Source organism: Pavona decussata, unplaced genomic scaffold, assembly GCF_977016875.1.
Source record: "Pavona decussata unplaced genomic scaffold, jaPavDecu1.1 SCAFFOLD_48, whole genome shotgun sequence".
NCBI lineage: Eukaryota > Metazoa > Cnidaria > Anthozoa > Scleractinia > Agariciidae > Pavona > Pavona decussata.
In genome coordinates, this window is record NW_028145470.1 from 6,562,501 (window position 1) to 6,584,380 (window position 21,880).

At 38.4% G+C, this 21,880-nt stretch overlaps 3 protein-coding genes and 1 pseudogene across 5 annotated transcripts; all 4 read right to left on the reverse strand.

Moving 5' to 3' along the window:
- Positions 1-983: 983 nt before the first annotated feature.
- On the reverse strand, positions 984-2,831 carry LOC146482043 (ryncolin-1-like). Its single transcript, XM_085108171.1, has 3 exons — positions 2,534-2,831; positions 1,752-2,132; positions 984-1,322 (listed from the first exon to the last, which is right to left on the reverse strand). Exons 1-3 carry the CDS (start codon positions 2,760-2,762, stop codon positions 1,066-1,068), a joined length of 867 nt encoding a protein of 288 aa, XP_084964297.1. The 5' UTR covers positions 2,763-2,831; the 3' UTR covers positions 984-1,065.
- Positions 2,832-7,039: 4,208 nt separating this feature from the next.
- On the reverse strand, positions 7,040-9,238 carry LOC146482044 (ryncolin-1-like). Its single transcript, XM_085108169.1, has 3 exons — positions 8,973-9,238; positions 8,241-8,621; positions 7,040-7,380 (listed from the first exon to the last, which is right to left on the reverse strand). The coding sequence occupies exons 1-3, from the start codon at positions 9,199-9,201 to the stop codon at positions 7,121-7,123; spliced, it is 870 nt and encodes a 289-aa protein (XP_084964295.1). The 5' UTR covers positions 9,202-9,238; the 3' UTR covers positions 7,040-7,120.
- Positions 9,239-12,240: 3,002 nt separating this feature from the next.
- Positions 12,241-15,842, reverse strand: LOC146482045 (fibrinogen C domain-containing protein 1-like; annotated as a pseudogene). Its single transcript, XR_014864401.1, has 3 exons — positions 14,126-15,842; positions 13,329-13,707; positions 12,241-12,941 (listed from the first exon to the last, which is right to left on the reverse strand). The product of XR_014864401.1 is annotated as a fibrinogen C domain-containing protein 1-like (transcript).
- Positions 15,843-17,888: 2,046 nt separating this feature from the next.
- Positions 17,889-20,419, reverse strand: LOC146482046 (fibrinogen C domain-containing protein 1-like). 2 transcript variants are annotated; one of them, XM_085108166.1, is made up of 3 exons: positions 20,092-20,419; positions 19,306-19,692; positions 17,889-18,947 (listed from the first exon to the last, which is right to left on the reverse strand). In XM_085108166.1, the coding sequence occupies exons 1-3, from the start codon at positions 20,318-20,320 to the stop codon at positions 18,691-18,693; spliced, it is 873 nt and encodes a 290-aa protein (XP_084964292.1). In that variant the 5' UTR covers positions 20,321-20,419; the 3' UTR covers positions 17,889-18,690. The 2 variants fall into 2 exon arrangements, with proteins under 2 accessions (XP_084964292.1, XP_084964293.1); XM_085108167.1 differs by having other exon boundaries at positions 19,306-19,686; positions 20,092-20,390.
- Between the last annotated feature and the right edge of the window lie 1,461 nt (positions 20,420-21,880).

Below are 21,880 nucleotides of genomic sequence, written 5' to 3' on the forward strand. Positions count from 1 at the left end.
GGTCCTCTCTCTAGTGATATGTGCCTAAATAATAGATTTTGATTGGACCGCTTCTGTTGAAGACAATCAGAACAATACATCCCCACTAGGGGGGGACATATTTTAATGCATAAATTAATGTGCACATTTGTGGCTACAATGAAGAAAAAAAAAAGATACCCGACCCAAACCTAGACACGGCCTGCCATGCGGGCATTCCGTGTAACAAAGCACGATTCCTTCGCCAGGAACTCTCCAATTTCCACCGTTTTAGATGTCGAGTGCTTCTTAAAAGTTATCCTTTCGATTTACCGCTTCAAAACGGTTAATTTTTCGTTTGAAAAAAGGCACACTTGAGTCCACAACATGTTAACATTATGGCGCCACAATTTAATCCAGTTTTAATGACTAAATCAAATGATGCTTTGACGTCACACAAGTAGGGGTGAGTGGGTCCCCTCCCTCGCGATATAGGCGACAAGAATGGATTTTGATTGGCCTGCTTTTGTTGAAGACAATCAGAACAATACATCCCTAATAGGAGGGGGCAGAGTTTAATGAATAAATTAATGTGCAGATTTGTGGCCACCATGAATAAAAAAGATACGGAGCCCGTTTTTAGACACGGTATGCCCCTCAGGGCATCCCACGTAACAAAACATGTTTTTAGTCTCTTAACAGGTAATAATGTTGAGAAAGTGAAACTGGTAACGTAAGCAGATTAAGTTGGAACAAGAATTCGTTTTTGAATGCAAAAATGTGGTTATTTTTTTAAAGAGATTTTTATCGTTGATCAGTTTCCGTTCCAATTGACGTGTGACTGTCCCGCCAGTCCATAATATCAGGAGTAACTAGGGGGGTTATATGAAAATGAATGTGGGAGGGGGGGGGGGGGCTACTTTTGAGATTTATTAGGGGCCATGATTATTTGATGTTGCTTTTTGGGATTGTTAATTTCGGAATTTTACGGTATTCAAATGAAACTTTAACCACATCAGAAACTCCCTTATACTCATGCAAGCCTTTAATTCTCTCGTTCACTTGTTACACTTCAGGGTAAATAAACTGAGTATACAGCACAGAATTCTAAAAGTCCTTTGGCCGTATCTTCATCTCTGACCTTTTCACAGAGTAGTGGTTGCCTTTCCAACGGTACCACGACATTCCAGTGCCATCGATCTTCCCGTGGAGGTACAGACCATTCAGGTTGGAATAATGGCAACTGTTGTACCACCAACCTCCTTTATAACTCAAGGCACAGTTGCCCGAGTTACTGTCATTATCTCTGTCCTTGGTGGTAAACGCTGAACCACGATGATGATCGAAAGAATCACCAGCAGTACCTTAGAAACGAAAACAAATAGCGTGCAAAATTTTACCTCCGTGAAAGGATTAAGCATTAACAAATCGCTACCGAAACAGGCTGAAGCAGAGCTTTTGATACCATATTTGAAATTGTAAGTCCGAGCATTTTCATAGTTAAAGTAACGATAATTCATGTATGAATTATATTAACAACCTGTTGCACTCCTGAACTATTAAATTATTAAGAAGGAATATGAGGGCTCATCAGTATATCTCTTCGAGGTTATAAGAAGCGAGAAAAGTTTACATTTTCAAATCGAGATTAAGATTTCAGGTTAACAATCAATTTATAGGCACAAAACAGCCAACTAACAACTCTAACTGTCAACTGAATAAAATTGTTAACACTTTCTCATTTCTTTCCTGCATCACAAAATTCAGTCTGATCGAATCCCTTTTAAGTTTACCTGAGTAACTACCCAAGCTCAGCTGGTATTTGGCCCTCTCGCTTGTCACAGCAAATGAACTGTATTCTGCAAATGCTGTGTTACCAGGAAGATCTTCCAAGTCGACGCGAAGCTTTTTCCCGCTACTAACAGTTAGGCGGTGAAGCTTATCGAGTCCGAGCCAAAACTCGCCGTTCAGATTACCGAAGCCCCGTTTGTAGGCATCCCAAGCGCGAAAGAAATCTAGAGAGCCATCCTGTCTCTTCTGAAACACCGTCCAACCTCCACCGGCTGTTTTGTGATCACAGAAAACTTCGAATTCACCCAAACCATCAGGATCGATTTTGTACACTCCACTGATCTGTTTACTGAACTTATAAATTTCGGCGCAGTTCTTGTAAACTGAAATTGATACAATTAATGTGAACAATATTCGCTTCAGAGGACGTTTAGTACACCAAGAATGTCGTTTGAAAACACACGAATATCCATCATAAAAAATGAATTGATTTCGCGTCATAAAATTTTAATTTCAAGATGCCAACACATTAGGAGGACTCATTTTGATTAACTAGCTAACTGAAGGTGAAAGTATTTTGATCCCCAACGCTATAACAAATCCTAATTGTAAAACGACTCATTTGAATAGAGAAAGATCACTGCAATAATCTTGGAACGATTTGAAAACGAAAAATCTCAGCGCGCGCATTTATCAGTTGGTTTCATTCTTAGCGAGAATATAGGGAGTGAAAAGGTTGGTAATTTCTAGCTAAATTTTGTGTTTTGCAAATCCTGTTACAAACCTTTTCCGTCTGAGCCGCCAGTTTGGTTTCTCTTCAGTGCTCTGATTTCTTCTCTCATTTCGGCCAGCTGTTGTTCGATCTTCTTGGTGTTTGGTCCGGCGTAAAAGTAATTATTCACTATACACTGAGCCCTCTTTCCGTCGTTGTCACTTTTTGTGGGTTTCACGGTAGAGTTAGCGAATGACGCTACGAAAACAGCGAACAAAACGATTGGGAACAAGTATTTCATCGCGTGTTGTAACCAGTTGTTATCAGTACAATAACATTAAATAGTCTGATCCCGAAGACTCAGCTCCAAAAGCGTTATTATGTTTCAGAAGCAAGCTTTTTCTCGTCCTCTATTTTATGAGCACGTTCATCCAATCAAATAACTCCACGAGAGTAACTCACATGTTCAGTGCATGCTGCGAACTTCCGTAACATGTTGGGTAATGTCGTTTAGCGCTGAAACTGTTTGTATATAGTATTTTCAGGATAATCAGGCATCCAGTTATGCTGGTGTATCAACTGGCCACAAGTAAAAGTTAACACAATTGACTCGAGATTAAAATCTTTGGATAAAGTGCAAGGAAACATAGTACATTTCGAACAATACATTGTTATGACCTTAGAACAGTACTGTGAGGAGAAGGAAGGGGGGCATTGGGGTCTACTACAAACCGAAAAACAGCACAAAAAAATCGCGCTAAACCGAAATACCAAAATTCCGGAAACCGGATACAAAGCCGAAAATTTACGCACCCCAATTTCCAAAACCCTAATCGATCTGATACATTGGTGACACGTGGAGCATACAGACTAGACAATATTAATTTCATCACGGTATTTGTGGATGCTTAATGGTCGTGAATCCGTCATATCTTCTAGTCTCTGTTTAAATTAGGAAAATTTACAAAAATCCTTCATTGAATCTCATTAGGGGACTTTGGGGGAATTTTGCGATCGCAGAAAGCTATCCCGGCTATAGCTACAGCTCTGTAAAAAATCCAGAATTTTGAGAACTTGGACGTGAATTTGGAGATTAAATTGAAGTGTTGCAGCAATCAGTCACGTGCCGACCTTTATTGACTGTAAAATGGTCTAACATGCCCAGAGTAAACTAACCAGCACAGTATTTTTACTGTTTTGGTCGTCAGAGGGAACTTACATTCCTCCCAATAACAACTGACCAATAACGTCTGGGTTAGGAGGCTATTCGAAAACTTCCTTGGCAGCAAAGTCTTGGCAAGCGCACGCGCTCGAGGCGCATAATTGCCTAAGGGAAACCGGACACCAAATAGGAAGAACCGAAAACCAAATCGGATACCAAATCTGAACCGCTCGTATTTTGGCCGAAAACTGGCAAAAAAAGGAAAAACCGCAAACCGCAACAGACACCAAAACCGAAAAACCGAAATACCGACCCAACAATGGAAGCAAGCTCACTGTTAGGTCGGCAAAGAAAGGATAAAGGTGAGCTTGCAACGATGACCGATAAAGAGCCTATTTCGATCAAAGCGCATTTTGTACACCAATGTGAAGGTGGATGACTGAAAGACGACATCCTTTAACAGGAATACCAGAGATTTCAGCAACTGACAAATGCAAAATAAAGCCATCTTACAAATCAGCTGTCAACACTTCATTAACAACACAAATATATGAGTGTAAAAATATATGAGCTTAGTTAAAACATGTATTGTTGTACAGGTATACATGTTATACTTTACATGTAAAAGTATAGATAACATGCAATTTCTGCAACAACGACTCACAATTTATGGACCTAACCAGGAATTGTTTTATAAACGCATTTTAAGTTCTCATTTTTTATTTCTTAAACGGTGCCTGTAGGTGATATCTAACCCGGCATGATAAATCGAACGTTCGGAAATCGAACGAAATCAAACTTAATCCGTGGATTGAGTTCGATTGAGTTTGGCAATCGAACGAAATCGAACACCTACTTTTGTGCGAGTTCGATTTCTGAACCAATCGAACTCAATCGAACAAATCGAACGGCCAATCCATCAGATTGTGTTCGATTGAGTTCGGCACCCGAACTAAATTGATCAGAATCCAATGGATTACGTTCAATTGACATTCTACACCCCTTACACTTGAAACGGGTTACACGATAGCCAATTTTGTATCCTCGCGGTGTATTTCGGTGTTTCTTTTGTATTAATGAAGCTATCCTTTGAGATTCGAACATAAAAAAACAAAATTCTTAACAGAAAATTGCCATGCTACAATGAACATTTTTTTCACTCCACTTTATAGACAGGCTGTTACGCTCAATATTGTGTCTACAGGTATGCGCTAATCATCATTTTGGAAACTCATTATATTACAAGCAAATAAGATTAAAACAAAGCTAGAGAAATTATTTAACCAACTGAGTTCTGTGTTTGCTCACAGGTTAACCATAATTTCCTAGAACTATAAACAAACGCGAAATGTCTAGTATTGCACCACAAGCTACAGCGGTGTGCGGTGCACTTCAAATCAAGCAAGGTAGCTAAAAATTACCTGGCAAACGTTTTTCAGATATGTACAGCAAGACACTGCCTACCTTCTAAATTAAAATAGCTTCACTTACCAACGAACATCATTGAACAACACGACATGACCGGCAAACCTTGACTCGGTAAGGTCTGATTACTGCAGAAAAAGTTTGTGAGCCGATACGAAAACCATGCATGGAAAAAATTGTATAGAGCTATTTCAGACCGTGAGCTAAAGCGCTATCCAAAGCAAGCGAAATTCTCCTCTCAATCGACAAGAGTTCCACAAGACGAAGAATCGTTGAAACGGGCTTCGAATTACGAAAAGCCTGCCGGAAATGCCCGTGTTTGCGCATGCTTAATTCCTACCCAAGTCCTCTCGGCTATAATGGCAATCTCCAGTTTTGACGGGAAGAGACTGCCGCGGGAAGCGCGAGAAAAACGGATCACATCGCATCATAGTTATTAAAGTTTTCCGCAGTTCTCTAGTTTCTACTCGTAATTTGAATGCTTCGGACGGTTCGGGAAATTTTGATCAAGTCCGCTGTGGTCGAAACTTTTCACTGTCCAGCTTGAAGTTCTTTCTTTCTTTCTCTTTTTTTTTTATTCACGGTTGCTCTTACAAGGTGTATTACGCGAGACATCATCCAATTGGCAAAACAGCTTATCAGCGGTTCGTTCTACGCCAGCATTCGTAGGAGAACTGGGGGAAGGCAATCCAATACAAAACTGCAGTGAAAGCGTATAAGCATGGTAAGAATCTTCACTTTTTAGCTTTTCTGATGAACGAATTACGTCGAATTCAGTTCAAGAAGGCGTCTATCGGGCCGTCAGTGGGCAATGATGTCATTCTCGACTTTTGCTCAAAAATGCACTAAACGTTCTTGGAAATGCTTTATGAGGGCTTCTGGTAATCTATCCGAACAGAAAGTTCCAGTTTTGGTTTTGATTTTGTACAAACTGCACTATGTATATATAGTTTAATTGATTTGTTCTTCGTACTCCAAACAGCTTTTGCAAAATTTGCGAAAAACATGCTCAGTTCTGATACAATAATGCTCTTCAATATAACCCGGAATTCACTTGCATCGCTTGCGCGTCGCACGATCTTGATATTGATTCACCATTTCATCCATAGACTGAAAAGTAGAACCATGTTGAACAGCATAATAAACAACACCGCAGGAAAGTACTGCTGAGTAGCTTTCATTTGAATGATCACACTTTAGGATTTCATCCAAAGATTGAAAGGGTAAAACCATTGTGAACAGCATAATAAACAACACCTCAGAGAAAAAAGCCTCCATTGGTTTCATTGAAATACTATAGTGCGTCAATAATTCACCCAAATCCCTAAAAGCTAGACTTTCAACTCGGTTTTGATATTTGTCAGTTTACGTGAGGAAGCGTGACATAACAGCACTGATTAAACCACAGCAGGAAATAACACAGTTTAATTCCGCTATCACCCAAGGAGTTTATTAAAATATCCCCCTTACAGAACAAAAAAAGAACTGCTCTTGACTCAACTAAAGGCATTTTAGTTACTTTTTCCAGGTCTGGAGTGTTGGCTTGAAACGTAATTTAAGTCTCCTAACAGATAATACTGGTGTTCTTACTGTTGAATTGACAAACCGGTTATGGCAGCTGATTTAACTTGATAAGAGAATATCTTTTTGAATGAAAAATGGAGGAAAAGTCAGCCCTTCACAAAAACCACGATCAGGCAGTTATTTTAAAAAAGAATTCTATCTTGTTTCTGTTCCAATTGACTTGTGACTGTCCCGCCTCTGCTATCTGTGAGCCAGTCCATGATACAAGAGGTAATAAAGATTAGTTTTTGATTAAAACTTGATTAATTAAAACTAATCAAGTTTCTGTCAGTTGTTTTATTAAAACAAGAACACTTACTGTGCCAAGGAGTGTATTTTTTTGTCGAGTGTAAAAGTTCGCTTGTGGGCCGATTACAAATATTACCTGCTTAGAGAAAATACATTTAAACACCACAGCAAAAGCTCCCTTATACCCATGCAAGCCTTTAATTCTCTCGTTCACATGTTACACTTCAGGCTAAATAAACTGAGTATGGCAACAAAGAATTTTAAAAGTCCTTTGGCCGTATCTTCATCTCAGACCTTTTCACAGAGTAGCTATTACTTTTCCAGTGGTACCACACCATTCCTTTGCCATCAATCTTCCCGTGGAGGTACAGACCATTCAGGTTAGAATGATGGCAACCGTTGTACCACCAAGCGCCCTTATCGTTCAAGGCATAGTTTCCACTTGAGTACTTGTCATTATCCCTGTCCTTGGTGGAAAATGCTAAACCACGATGATAACCGAGGGAATCACCAGCAGTGCCTTAGAAACGAAAACAAAAAGCTTGCATAATTTTACCCTAGTGAAAGAATTACGCATTAACAAATCGCTACGGGCTGACACAGGGCTTTTGATACCAAATTTGAGCTTGTAAGTTTTATTTACATTTACGCATTTATTTACTCAGTAGCTTGTACACTCACTTTTTTTATCGTACTGAGTGAAATAAAAATTGCGAAATTTGTATAACTTTATTTTTTTTTTAATTTTATCCTGATTTTAATACTCTCGTAGCTGAACTGCAGCAAAGTTGCGGGTTGTGTCCGAAAAATTTAATATAATTAATTATCGCTTTTTTCGAACTGCCAGGTTTGAAGTGTATTGGAGCAACATCAGGACGATAAAATGAGCGACCACGCTAACAATCATGATCAGTTTTTATACACTCGTTACTCTAGTTTGGACACAACATATTCTGTAGATTGTTTTGATCAACCTGAACTGTCTAGAGGATTTGCACGTCGTGTGCGATATTTATAGAAAAGAAAACTCTTAACTTTTTGGCCGAAGTTTATCATACGAAAGTTATAAGTCCGAGTATTTTCGTAGTTAAAGCAACGATGTTTTTATATATGAATTATATTCATTTAACAACATGCCGCTGAGGCCTCAGTGAGGTATAACATTATTAAAAGTGGGTTACGGTTTTGTCATATATCTCTTCGAGGTTATAACAAGCAAGAAAAGTTCACATTTTCAATTCGGGATTAAAATTTCAGGTAAACAATTAATTTATAGGAACAATATAGTCTACTAACAGCTCTAACCGTCAACTGAATAAGAGTCCTTTCTCATTTCTTTCTTACGTCATAAACTTTAATCTGAATCCGTTTTAAGTTTACCTGAGTAACTACCCAAGCTCATCTGGTATTTGGCCCTCTCACTTGTCACAGCAAATGAACTGTATTCTGCAAATGCTGTTTTACCATGAAGGTCTTCCAAGTCGACGCGAAGCTTGTTCCTGCTGCTAACAGTCAGGCGGTTAATCTTGTCCAGTCCGAGCCAAAACTCGCTGTTCAGATTACCAACACCCTGTTTGTAGTCATTCCAACCGCGAAAAAAATCTACAGAGCCGTCCCGTCTCTTCTGAAACACCGTCCAACCACCACCGGCTGTTTTGTGATCACAGAAAACTTCAAATTCACCCAAACCATCAGGATCGATTTTGTACACTCCACTGATCTGTTTGCCGAACTGGTAAACTTCGGCGCAATTCTTGTAAACTGAAATTGTGACAAAATGTAATCAAATTCTTATTTTAGGGTAGCTCTAGTACATAAACTTTAATGTCCTTTGAAAGCAAATGAACAAACATCAGAGAAAAATAAACTTCTTTCGCGTCATCTAATTTAATTTCAAGATGCGAACACATTTGCGACTTTCATTCTCAACGCTATAAAGAAACCTAATTGTAAACTGTCTCATTTGAACGGAGAAAGATCACTACAATATAATTATTTGGAACGATTTGAAAAGAAAAAAAATTCAAGGTTCGCTTTTATCTGATTTCATTCCATTCTTAGGGAAAATGTAACAAGCAAAAATTTTATCTTTCAGCAAATCTTGTTACAAACCTTTTCCGTCTGAGCCGCCAGTTTGGTTTCTCTTCAATGCTTTGATTTCTTCTCTTATTTCGGCAAGCTGTTTTTCGATCTTCTTGGTGTTTGGTCCGGCGTAAAAGTAATTATTCACATTACACTGAGCCTTCTTTCCGTCGTTGTCACTTTTTGTGGGTTTCACTGTAGAATTAGCGAATGCCGCTACGAAAACAGCAAACGAAACGATTGCGAACAAATATTTCATCGCGAGTCGTAAATCAGTTCGTTATCAATAAAATCGCATCAAAGGCTTTTATTTCGTCTTCAGAAGCAAGATTTTTCTCGTCCTCTAAACACTATTTTTGGAGCACTTTCACCCAATCAAATGACTCCACGAGCGTGACTCACTAAAATGTTGTGAACTTCCGTGACATGTAAGACCACATCGCGTTACTTTCCAAATGTAACTAAGACTGTTTATACACAGTTTTTTTCAGAATAATCGAGTATCCAGGTACGCTGGCGTATCGACTGACAAAAAGAGAATGTTAACGTATTTTGATGGTGTCCCATATTGTTCCTAATCGTTTATTTAAAACGAAAACGTCCGGATCAAAACCAAAATTAGCCGTAAAGAGTCAGTACTATGGAACAACAATATTTACAGTTTTCTTTACTGACACAAAGTTGCTGGTTTTCTGACATTTGATTTTAATGTGACTCGATATCAATATTTTCAGTGCATCTTTGGACACAGTGCGAAGCATAACGAATTTCAAACGCTACAATGTTATAACTTATAATCTTAAAACATTACCCTGTATTAAGATCGAAGATTTGACTCAGTTCTATAACTGGTTGACTTTGGTCAAATATGCTGAAAGTTAATGTATTCACAAACTGATTTGTAAATATTTTTCATTCAGTATACTGTAATGCATTTCTCCGATTGCCTTTTCCCGAGTCTAAGTATAGCCGGACGGGCCTCGCCATTTGTTACTTTTGAAAGATATAACTCAATAAAACTATTTCGGGCAGATCGTTTCTTTCCGTATTCTTACAACAAAAACGAGAGTCGGTTGTATTTAAGACCAAAACGACCCCGAGGGTAACATATTCTTACAGCATATTTTAAAATGTTTTTATCATAACTCAATAATTCTCTTTTTATTTTCAATAAGTCACAGTTTTGGCAATTTCGATACCAGCCTACTCACCAAGTTATCTCTTCAGTCAATTAGCAGGCGAATGCGAATGTTCCAGAAAAGACGGTCGTTTAGGCCACTGCCAAACAGTGTGATTTGGCGCCGTCAACCCAACAAGGGAAGATTTTATTGCAATTCCCTTCTTTTGTATTAATAAATGTTCTCTAAGATTCGAACATAAAAAAAAAAACAAAATTCTTTACAGCAAATTACCATGCTACCACGAACATTTCAGTTCTCATTCCACTTTACAGGCAGGCTGTTAGGCTCAGTCGGTATTGCGTCTACAGGTATGCGCTAATCATCCTTTAGGAAACTGATAAATAGTTCGTTCTATGACCAGTAACTGGGATATAAAATTAGCTGCCAAGCTAAACTAGGAAACATTGTTTCTTGTTATATTTTCGGGGTTGCTAAATTAGCGGAAAACAAACAAAATGTTTTGCTGACCCCGTGGCTTAACGAGAAAACATTGTTTAGGAAAGCGAACAGTCACGCATACGCATAATAAGAAACTGACTTTGTCGCTAGGAAACATTTTTAGAGAGCAGCACTGGAAACTAGTCAACATTGCTTTCATGGTGGCTAAACTGGGAAACATATGTTTTCGGAAGCAAACTTTGTGTCCGGGAAGCAACAATGTTTTTGATCTGAGGCAAAAACATTTTCTTGTTTCCGAGCAGCAAAATTTGTTTCCGCAACATATGTTTCCCGCGCGGCTAAACTAGGAAACATTTGCCTCCACAACAATAATGTTTCCTAGTTTAACCAGGCCTTTTAATAGCAGTTACTAAGCCAGCTGAGTTCCCTGTTTGCTCACAGGTTAACCAGAATTTTAATACTGGAATTTAAACAAACGCGAAACGATGTCTAGTATTTCACCACAAGCTCCTGCCGGTGGATTACAAAGCAAGCAAGGATGCTAAAATTATCTCTTCTGAGATATATACAGCATGCAAGACATGTACACTGTCTGACTTCTAAATTAAAATAGCTTCACTTACCTACAGCCAACAGCCATCAAACCACACGACATTACCGGCAAAACTTGACTCATTAAGGCCTTATTACTGAGGAATAGTTTTACAGCTATTTTGAGACCGTGAGGTGAGAAGCTATTCAAAGCGAGCGAAATTCTCCTCTCAATCGACAAGAGTTCACTTTCCACAAAAGAATCGTTGCAACGGGCTTCCGAAAAAATACGAACAGCCTGCCGGGAATGGCCACTTTAGCGCATGCCTAGTTCCTACCAAAGTCCTCTCGGCTATAACGTTTAATTCTGGTGGCGAGAAGCGACTGCCGCGGAAAGCGTGGGAAAACACATCGCATCGCATCATAATTATTTAGATTTTTCCCGCAATTTTCTAGTTTCTATTCCTAATTTCAATACTTGAGACGTTTCCAGAAATTTTCAGTGAGTCTGCTGTGGCCAAAATTTTTCACTGCCCATCTTTTACGTAGCTTGAATTTCCTTGTTTCTTTGGGTTTTTTTATTTATTTATTTATTGCTCTTACAAGGTGTATTGCGCGAGACAGAATCCAATCGTTCTTACAGCTAATCAGCGATTCATCAATCTTCGATGCTTTACGCGCGCCAGCACTCGTCGGGGATTTAGGGGAAGGGAATCAAATTTAAAATTGTAGAGGAGGCGGGCAAGGTAAGAACTTTCACCGAATTTTCGGAGAACGAATTATGTCAAAAGAAGTTCAAGAAGGCATCCATCAAGGTTGTTCAGCCCTCAGAGGTGTTTCAAGAGGTCATTAGTGGGTATTTAGACTTTGTTGTTTGTTCAAATGTGCAACTTGAAAGAAAGGCTTTCTCGGCAATGTTTGAGGGTTTTTGTATTGAATCTACCTAACTGAAAATTAGAGTTTCAATTTTGAATTTCTACCAACTGCAATATATTTTTTATTGACTGATTCTTCGCATTCCAAACAGTATTTGCAAAATTAGAGAGCGTGCTCTGTTATGTTTCAATAAATGTGTCTCAAAATAACTTGCAATTCGCTTACATCGCTTGCGTGTGCCACATTGATTTAGCATTTCCTCCACAGACTGAAAAGGTAGAAACATCTTAAACAGCATAAAAAATGCACCATTGACAAAAAACCCTCCAGCAGCTTAATTTGAAATGACACAGTGTGTCAAGAATTCAGCCATATCCATCAAGGATTTTTAACCCGCCTTCAATATTTGTCATTTTACTAAAGAAAGCGCAAAATAACATAGCTGACTAAAACAAAACAGTAAACAACACAGATAATTTCCATTATTACTCAAGGTGTTTATTAAAGCATACCCTTTACAGAATAGTTGCACTAGTTGCAAAGCAAGCACCATACGAAGTTTCTATTTTTAATTGTGCCAACGCCGGAGTATATTTTTGTCCAGTGTTGGTTCGCTTGTGAGATTATAAATATTGTCTGATTTCAACAAATTTAAGCCAGTATACACTACCGGTCAATCCTCCCTTATTCTAGTTCCCTTCGGTTACATGTTTAACTTCAATGAAAGTGAACTGAGAACGAGACAAAAAATGTCAAAAGTCCTTTGGACGTATCTTCATCTCGGACCTCTTCACAGAATAGGTGTTTTTTTTCCAGTGATACCAAACTACTCCTGTTCAGTGCAGCTTACCACGGAGGTACAGACCATTCAGATTGGAAACGAAACACTTTTTGTACCACCAGGCGCCATGATGATTCAAAGCACAGTTCCTCGGCCAGTAACTGTCATTATCGCGATCTTTGGTGGTACAAGGTAAACCACGATGATAACCGAGGGAATCACCAGCAGTTCCTGAAAAAAAAAACCGCGCGCAAGGTGAATTTTAATTTGCTTTAATTTGTAAAACGAAGACTGAAAATTTCATCGAACCTGTCAAGCCAAATGTTTGGTCCTCATTCAACCTGATTCACTATTTAGAAAGTTTAAAAAACCTGAAAAAGAAGTGGTTTTTTTTCAACTAACAGTAATCCTCCTCCTTCAGTTTTTGTCGCTCACTCATAAACTCACTTTTAACTTTTCTTATAGCACGTAGTGAAATGGACTTTAACAATCAAATTTTCAATACTCCTTCAGATTGTTTCCTACTAAATGCAATGTATCCCGTGATCAAACCTTTTGTTTAAGAAATTATTACTATAATTATAAAATGTTATAGTAGAAAGGGTATGACGAGCGTACCTGAGTAACTACCCAAACTCAGCTGGTATTTCGCTCTCTCGCTTGTCAGCGCAAATGAACTGTATTCTGCAAATGCTTTTAAACCATGAAGATCTTCCAAGTCGACGCGAAGCTTGTTGCTGCTGCTAACAGTCAGGCGGTGAATCTTGTCCAGTCCAAGCCAAAACTCGCCGTTGAGATTTCCAAAACTTTTTTGTAGTCAGCCCAACCGCGGAAGAAATCTACAGAGCCGTCCCGTCTCTTCTGAAACACCGTCCAACCTCCACCGGCTGTTTTCTGATCACAAAAACTTCAAATTCACCCGAACCATCAGGATCGATTTTGTACACTCCACTGATCTGTTTACCGAACTTATAAACTTCGGCGCAGTTCTTGTAAACTGTAATTGTGACAAAATGTAATCAAATTTTTAATTTCGTTTAGAGTAATTTTAGCCTTACACCAACTTTTAATGTCCTTTGAAAGCAAATGAACATATATCAGAAAAAAATAAACTGTTTTCGTGTTATAAAATTTAACTTAAAGACGCGAACATATTAGCGACTTTGGATTCAAGAGCTAACTGAAGGTAAAACTAACACGCTTTTTTGATCTCCAGCGCTATAACTAAACCTAATTGTAAACCGTTTCATTTGAATGGAGGAAGATCACTACAATATGTTTGGAACGATTTGAAAAGAAAAAAAATTCAACGTCCGCTTTTATCTGCTTTCATTTCATTCTTAGCGAAAATTAAGCAAGGAAGAAGTTACCGATTTACAGAAAAATTTTGTCTTTCAGCAAATCCTGTTACAAACCTTTTCCGTCTGAACCGCCAGTTTGGTTTCCCTTCAGTGCTCTGATTTCTTCTCTTATTTCGGCCAGCTGTTGCTCGATCTTCTTGGTGTTTAGTCCGGCGTAAAAGTAATTATTCACATTACACTGAGCCTTCTTTCCGTCGTTGTTACTTTTTGTGGGTTTCACGGTAGAGTTAGCATGTGCCGCTACGAAAACAGCGAAAGAGACGATTGCGAACAAATATTTCATCGCGGGTCATAAATCAGTTCGTTTTGAGTAAAATTGCATCAAATGCTTCAGAGAACGATTGACTGATCCCGATCCGAATACTCAACTCCAAAAAAGCGTTTATTCCGTCTTTAGATGCAAGATTTTTCTCGTCCTCTATTAACTCTATTTTAGGAACACTTTCATCCAATCAAATAACCGCACGAGCGTGACACACTTGTTGTGAACTTCCGTGACATGTAGTACCACATCGCGTTGCTTTTCAAATATAACACTGAAACTGTTTATACACAATATTTTTCAGAATAATCGGATATCCAGGTATGCTGGCGTATTGACTGGCAAATGGACAAGGTCAACGTATTTTGATGGTGTCCCATACTGTTCCTGATCGTTTATTTAAAACGAAAACTGCCGAATTAAAACCAAAATCAGTGTTAAATAGTCTGTACTATGGAACAACAATATTTACAGTTTTCTTTATTGACACAAAGTCGCTGGTTTTCTGACATGTGATTTTAATTTGATTCGAGATCAATATTTTCAGTGCATCCTTGGACACAGTGCAAAGCATAGCGAATTTCAAACGCTACAATCACATGTTATAACTTATAATCTTAAAACATTACCCCGTATTAAGATCGAAGATTTGGCTTAGTTGTAAAACTGGTTGACTTTGGTCAAATACTTCCGTTTGTGTGCTGAAAGTTAATGTATTCATAAACTGATTTGTAAATACTTTCATTCAGTATACTGTAACGCATTACTCCGATTACCTTTTCACGTGTCTAAGTATAGCCGGATGGGCCTCGCCGTTTGCTACTTTTGAACTGAAGATATAACTCAATAAAACTATTTTGGGCAGATCGTTTTTTTCCGCATTCTTACAACAAAAACAAGAGTCAGTTGTATTTAAGAACAAATGACCCTTAGGGTAACATATTTTTTCAGCATATTTTGAAATGTTTTTATCAAAATTAATAATTCTCTTTTTATTTTCAATAGTTCGCAGTTTTGACAATTTCGATAACAGCCTACTCACCAAGTTTTCTCTTCAGTCCATTTAGCAGGCAAATGCGAACGTGCCAGATAAGCCGGTAGTTAAGGCCACTGCCAGACAGTCTGATTTGGCGCCGTCAACACAATAAGGGAGGATTCTATTGAAGGTTTTTATCTTCAGCGCTTCTTTTGTCTTAATGAAGCTTTCCTCTGAGATTGGAATATAAAACCAAAATACTTGACAGTAAATTACCATGCTACCACGAACACTTTCTCACTCCACTTTATAGACAGGCTGTTAGGCTGAGTATTTAGTCCACAGGTATGTGCTAATGATCCTTTTGAAAACTGATAAATAGCTCGTTCTATTAACAGTAACTGGGATATAAAATTAGCTACATGGCTAAACTAGGAAAGATTGTTTCTTGTTGTGTTTTCGGGCTGGCTAAATAAGCGGGAAGCAAAGAAGATGTTGCTAAACGAGGAAACATTGTTTAGGAAAACAAAGAGTCACGCATGCGCATAATAATAAACTGACTTTGTTGCTAGGAAACATTTTTTTATAATGAGCAGCACTGGAAACTAGTCAACATTGCTTTCATGGTGGCTAAACTGGAAAACATATGTTTTGGAGGCAAACTTTGTGTCCAGGAAGGAAAAATCTTTTTGATCTGAGGCAAAACCATTTTCTTGTTTCCGAGCAGCAAAATATATTTCTGCAACATATGTTTCCCGCGCTGCTAAAGTGGGAAATAAATTTGCTTCCAAAACAATGTTTCCTAGTTTAACCAAGCCTTAAGCAGTAAGTAAGCCAGCTGAGTTCCCTGTTGGCTCACGGGTTAATCACAATTTTAAACAAACGCGAAATAATGTCTAGTATTTCACCCCAAGTTTCGACAGTGTGCGGTGCACTTCAAAGTAAAGGATGCTAAAATTACCTAGCAAACTTTTCTGAGACTGATACACAGCAAGACACTGCCTATCTTCTAATTAACAAATCGACGGCAGTTTTCTATGGTCTATACTCTTATAGACCATAAAATGACGTTAAAAAATGTTCAAAACTCAAGTGGAACCACGAGCCGCAGGCGAGTGGTTTCACTGCCAAATTTGGCGTCATTTTATGGTCTATAAGAGTATAGACCATAGAAAACTGCCGTCGATTTGTTTTTTACAATAACATGGAAAAAGTACGAGCGGAATTGGCTATTTTTTTCGTTGAGAAAGCGCTCGCGTTACATCTGACGTCATTTTTTTTTTGTCTGTACTCTTATAGTCAATAGCTACGAGCCAATCAGCACGCGGGAATTTGGACAGCTATTGTAAAAATTTAAATAGCTTCACTTACATACAACCAACAGCCATCAAACCACACGACATGACCGACAAAATCTTGACTCAGTAAGGCCTGATTACTGCGGATATAGTTTGTGAGCTGATAGGAAAAACGTGCAAAAGGATGTTATGCAGCTATTTTGAGACCGTGAGGTGAGAAGCTGTTCAAAGGGAGCGAAATTCTCGTCTCAATCGCCAAGAGTTAATTTTCCGCAAAAGAATCGTTGAAACGGGCCTCCGAAAACATACGAACAGCTTGTCGGTAATGGCCACTTTAGCGCATGCCTAGTTCCTACCCAAGTCCTCTCGGCCATAACGTCAAATTCTGGTGGCGGGAAGCGACTTCCGCGGAAAGCGCGGGAAAAACACATCACATCGCATCATAATTATTTGGGTTTTTCCGCAGATTTCTAGTTTGTATTTCTAATTTCAATACTTGGGACGTTTCGAAAAATTTTCAGTGAGTCCGCTGTGGTCAAAAATCTTCACGGTTCAGCTTTTATCCAGCTTGAATTTCTTTCTTTTTTTTTTTTTCTTTTGTATTTATTACTGTTACTAGGGGTGTTGCGCGGAACAGTATCTAATCGTCCTTACAGCTTACCAGCGATTAATTTATTTTCGGCGCTCTACGTCAGCATTCGTCGGGGATCTACAGGAAGGGAATCCAGTGTGAAATTGTAGAGGAAGCGTGCAAGGTAGGAATTTTCACTTTATAGCTTTTTTGGCGAAGGAATTATGTCAACAGAATTTCAAGAAGGCATCCATCAAGGTTGTGCAGACTTCAGAGATGTTTCAAGAGGCCGGCAGTGGGTAACAGTTAGACTTTGTTATTTGCTCAAATTTGCAAACTTTCTCGGAAATGTTTGAGGGGCTTTTGTACTGAATTTACCTAAGGGAAAATTACGGTTTTGATTTCGAATTTTTACCAACTGCAATATATACTTTTTTTGAGTGATTCTTCGCTAGTTCTTCGCATTCCAAACAGTATTTACAAAATCAGAGAACGTGCTCTGTTATGTTCTAATAAATGTGCTTCAAAATAACTTGTAATTCGCTTACATCGCTTGCGTGTTCCACATTGATTCAGTATTTCCTCCACAGACTGAAAAGGTGAAACATTTTAAACAGCATAAAAAAAGCACCATTGACAAATAAACCTCCTGCAGCTTAATTTGAAATGCCACAGTGTGTCATGATCAAGAATTCAGCCACATCGTTACAGGACTTTTAACCCGCTTTATTGCCCGCTTTATTTAACTCGCTAATATTGTCATATTACTAAAGAAAGCGCAACATAACCGAGCTGACTAAAACAAAACAGAAAACAACACAGATAATTTCCATTATTACCCAAGGTGTTTATTAAAGCATTCCCCTTACAGAATAGTTGTACTAAGCATTCTGCTCAAAAGGCGTTTTAATGACTACTATCGGCAGTCTTTTGTTTAAAACATATTTTTATACTCCTCGATTCTAACAGATAATATTTGTAATCTCACTATTGAATATACAGACCGGCAATGGCAGCTTATTAAAGTTAATAGAAGGATATCTTTTTGTCTGCAAAATTGAAGGGAATTTCTTGTTTCAACATTTCACAACCATCTACTTTGTTAAAAAAGAAACTTGGTATTGTACTTGCTTTGCAACTGGTGTTTGACTGCCCAGCTTTGATTAATTAGCAACTGCTGCCTGTGGGATAGTCAATGATGAGATGTAACTAAGATAAATGCTCAATGAATTTAAGGCGAGAGCTGTTATTGGTGCATTTAATTTCAAACAAGAAATAATAAAGAATGGAACGCATGCATAAGGTGAGCAATTCGCTCATTGTGCCAATGCCGGAGTATATTTTTGTCCAGTGTTTAAGTTCGCTTGTGAGATTACAAATATTGCCTGATTACAACAAATTTAAGCCACTATAGACTACGACCAAAGCTCCCTTATTCTTCTGTAGGATGTTAATCCCTTTGGTTACATGTTTTACTTCAATAAAAATGAACTGAGAACGAGACGCAAAATCTCAAAAGTCCTTTGGACGTATCTTCATCTCGGACCTCTTCACTGAATAGGTGTTTTTTTTCCAGGTAGACCACACTACTCCTCTCCAGTTCAGCTTACCATGGAGGTATAGACCATTCAGATTGGAAGCGCAACACTTTTTGTACCACCAGGCGCCATGATGACCCCAAGCACAGTTGCCTGAGGCATGGTCATAGTCGCGGTCTTTAGTGGTAAAAGGTGCACCCCGATGATAACCGAGGGAATCACCAGCAGTTCCTGAAAAAAGAAGCGCGCACAAGGCGAATTTTAACTTCCCTTTTATTCGTAAAGTAAAGTGTGAAATTCACGGAAACGGTCAAGTCAAACGTTTGGTCCTCATCCAAGCTGATTCATTATGTAAAAAGTTAACGGCAATCCTCCTCCTTCAGCTTTTGTGGCAACTCTGATGCATTCACCTTTAATTTTTAACACGTAGTCAAATGGACATTGAGCAATCAAATTGTTAATACTCCTTCAGTTCGTTTCCTACTAAAATGCAACATATTCCATAATTAATATTTGTAAAGGAAATTATAACTTAAATTTTTATATTATAAGAAAATGTTATTAGTAAAGAGGAATATAATTAGCGTACCTGAGTAACTACCCAAGCTCATCTGGTATTTGGCCCTCTCGCTTGTCACAGCAAATGAACTGTATTCTGCAAATGCTGTGTTACCATTAAGATCTTCCAAGTCGACGCGAAGCTTGTTGCTGCTGCTAACAGTCAGGCGGTGAATCTTGTCCAGTCCAAGCCAAAACTCGCCGTTCAGATTACCAAAGCCCCGCTTATAGTCATCCCAAGCGCGGAAGAAATCTACAGAGCCGTCCCGTCTCTTCTGAAACACCGTCCAACCTCCACCGGCTGTTTTCTGATCACAGAACACTTCAAATTCACCCAAACCATCAGGATCGACTTTGTACACTCCACTGATTCGTTTGCCGGAGTTGTAAACTTCGGCGCAGTTCTTGTAAACTGAAACTGATACAATTAATGTAATGAAATTTCCTTCATAGTACACCCAGAATGTCCTTTGAAAACACGTGAATGTCCATCAGAAAAAATGAATTGTTTTCGCGTCATAAAATTTAATTTTCAAGATGCAAACACATTAAGCAAACAATGGATTAACGAGCTAAGTGAAGGTGAAATTATTTTGACCCCCTACGCTATAACAAAACTTAACCATGTGTAAAACAACTCATTTGGATAGAGAAAGATGACTACAATAAACTTTGAACGATTTGGAAAGAAAAAATTTCAACGCACGCATTTAGCAAATATCATTTCATTCTTAATTGGCCCAAGGGAGAATATAGGGAGTAAAAACTTTGCTAATTTACAGAAAAATTATGTCTTTCAGCAAAGCCTGTTACAAACCTTTTCCGTCTGAGCCGCCAGTTTGGTTTCTCTTCAGTGCTCTGATTTCTTCTCTTATTTCGGCCAGCTGTTGCTCGATCTTCTTGGTGTTTGGTCCGGCGTAAAAGTAATTATTCACATTACACTGAGCCTTCTTTCCGGCGTTGTTACTTTTTGTGGGTTTCACGGTAGAGTTAGCGAATGCCGCTACGAAAACAGCGAACAAAACGATTGCGAACAAATATTTCATCGCACGTTGATCAGTTGTTATCAGCAAAATAACATCAAATGTTTTAAAGAACGATTGACTGATCCCGAAGACTCAGGTCCAAAAATGTTTATTTGGTCTTCTGGTCTTCAGGGGCAAGATTTTTCTCGTCTTCTAAACTCTATTTTGGGTTCACTCTCATCCAATCAAATAACTCCACGAGCGTGACTCACACGTTGTGAACTTCCGTGACATGTATAATGGTATCACGTGTTGCTTTGCGAGGGTAACACTGAAAATGTTTGCACACAGCATCTTTCTGAACAATCGGGTATCCAGGTATGCTGGTGAATTTGATGTTATCCCATATTGTTCCCAATCGTTTTTTGTGAAACGAAAATTGCCGGATTAAAACTAAAATCAGCGTTACGTAGTCTGTTCTTTGATGATCTTTGATGTTTACAATATTCTTCGGTTATTGTTAAGACTACGTCGCTGGTTATCTGACATTTGATTTTGATTTGAGTCGAGATTAAAATCTTTGGATAAATTAAAATGCGTGGAAGTATAACAAATTTAGAACGCTAAATTGCCACAACCTTTGAACATTACCGTGTATTAAGATCGAAGAATTGGTTTAGTTCTTAAAAAAGTCTCCGTTGATTTTGACAAAATATTTACGTTTGTGGGCTGAAGTCAATGTATTCATGTGACTGATTTAAAAGCACTTCACAGCTATATCAGGCGACACTGACTGTAACGCATTCCTCCGACTGCCTTTTCACGTATCTTAGTAGACAGGACTCAATGTTTGTTATTTTCAAACGATGTAACTATTTTGTGGTGAAACGAGAGTTTGTATTTAAGAACAAACGCATCTTCGGGTAACATACATCCTTACGGCATATTTTAGAATAACTGATAATTCTCTATAGACTGTCAAAACTGCCATGAATAAGTTGAGTTTTGACAACTTCATACCAGCCTTCTCGCTTTTTGACGCTAAGTTTTTTTTCCATTAGCAGGCAAGTGTGATATGTTCAAGACTTGAAGAAAACGACAGTCGTTAATAGGCCTTATCATGGTTTTTGACACTATTTTGAATAGTAGGAAAACACGTCTTAAAACGACAGTGTTTGTATGCAAATCCGATGCCAAATAATTTTCATAAAACATCGTCTCTGAAAAACTCTTGAATTGGAAACTTTTGGCACTAGGAACTGAGGCTTTTAAGAAAAAAAAATTGGAGGGATGTAGCTGTACCAGAAAGCGTCAAGTCGTGTTTTGAACTTTCCACACATTTCCCTGTATTTTTTTCCCGCGAACTATTTCTAGTAGCAGTTCACGGCCGGTTCGCTATGCAGACAAATGTATGGAAATGTCAAAACGCAACTAGATGCTTTTTAGCATAGCTACATTCCTCAGTTATTTTCTGTAAAATCCTTTGCATAGTACCTAAAGTGTCCAATTCATGAACTTTTCAGAAGAGATGTTTTTTGAAAATTATTTGATATCGGATTTCCATACAAAAAACTGTTATTTCAAGACGTGTTTGCCTACTCGTCAAAATGGCACGAAAACCATAATAAGGCCTATTCGGGC

Bases quoted from the DNA above. Each gene is read 5' to 3' on its own strand.
- LOC146482046 (XM_085108166.1), bottom strand. From the start codon at position 20,320: ATGAAATATTTGTTCGCAATCGTTTTGTTCGCTGTTTTCGTAGCGGCA. The intron at 19,693-20,091 runs GTTTGTAACAGG...TAATTGTATCAG, and splicing joins TGGCGGCTCAGACGGAAAAG to TTTCAGTTTACAAGAACTGC. The intron at 18,948-19,305 runs GTACGCTAATTA...TTCTTTTTTCAG, and splicing joins GAGCTTGGGTAGTTACTCAG to GAACTGCTGGTGATTCCCTC.
- LOC146482043 (XM_085108171.1), bottom strand. From the start codon at position 2,762: ATGAAATACTTGTTCCCAATCGTTTTGTTCGCTGTTTTCGTAGCGTCA. The intron at 2,133-2,533 runs GTTTGTAACAGG...TATCAATTTCAG, and splicing joins TGGCGGCTCAGACGGAAAAG to TTTACAAGAACTGCGCCGAA. The intron at 1,323-1,751 runs GTAAACTTAAAA...TTCGTTTCTAAG, and splicing joins GAGCTTGGGTAGTTACTCAG to GTACTGCTGGTGATTCTTTC.
- LOC146482044 (XM_085108169.1), bottom strand. From the start codon at position 9,201: ATGAAATATTTGTTCGCAATCGTTTCGTTTGCTGTTTTCGTAGCGGCA. The intron at 8,622-8,972 runs GTTTGTAACAAG...TCACAATTTCAG, and splicing joins TGGCGGCTCAGACGGAAAAG to TTTACAAGAATTGCGCCGAA. The intron at 7,381-8,240 runs GTAAACTTAAAA...TTCGTTTCTAAG, and splicing joins GAGCTTGGGTAGTTACTCAG to GCACTGCTGGTGATTCCCTC.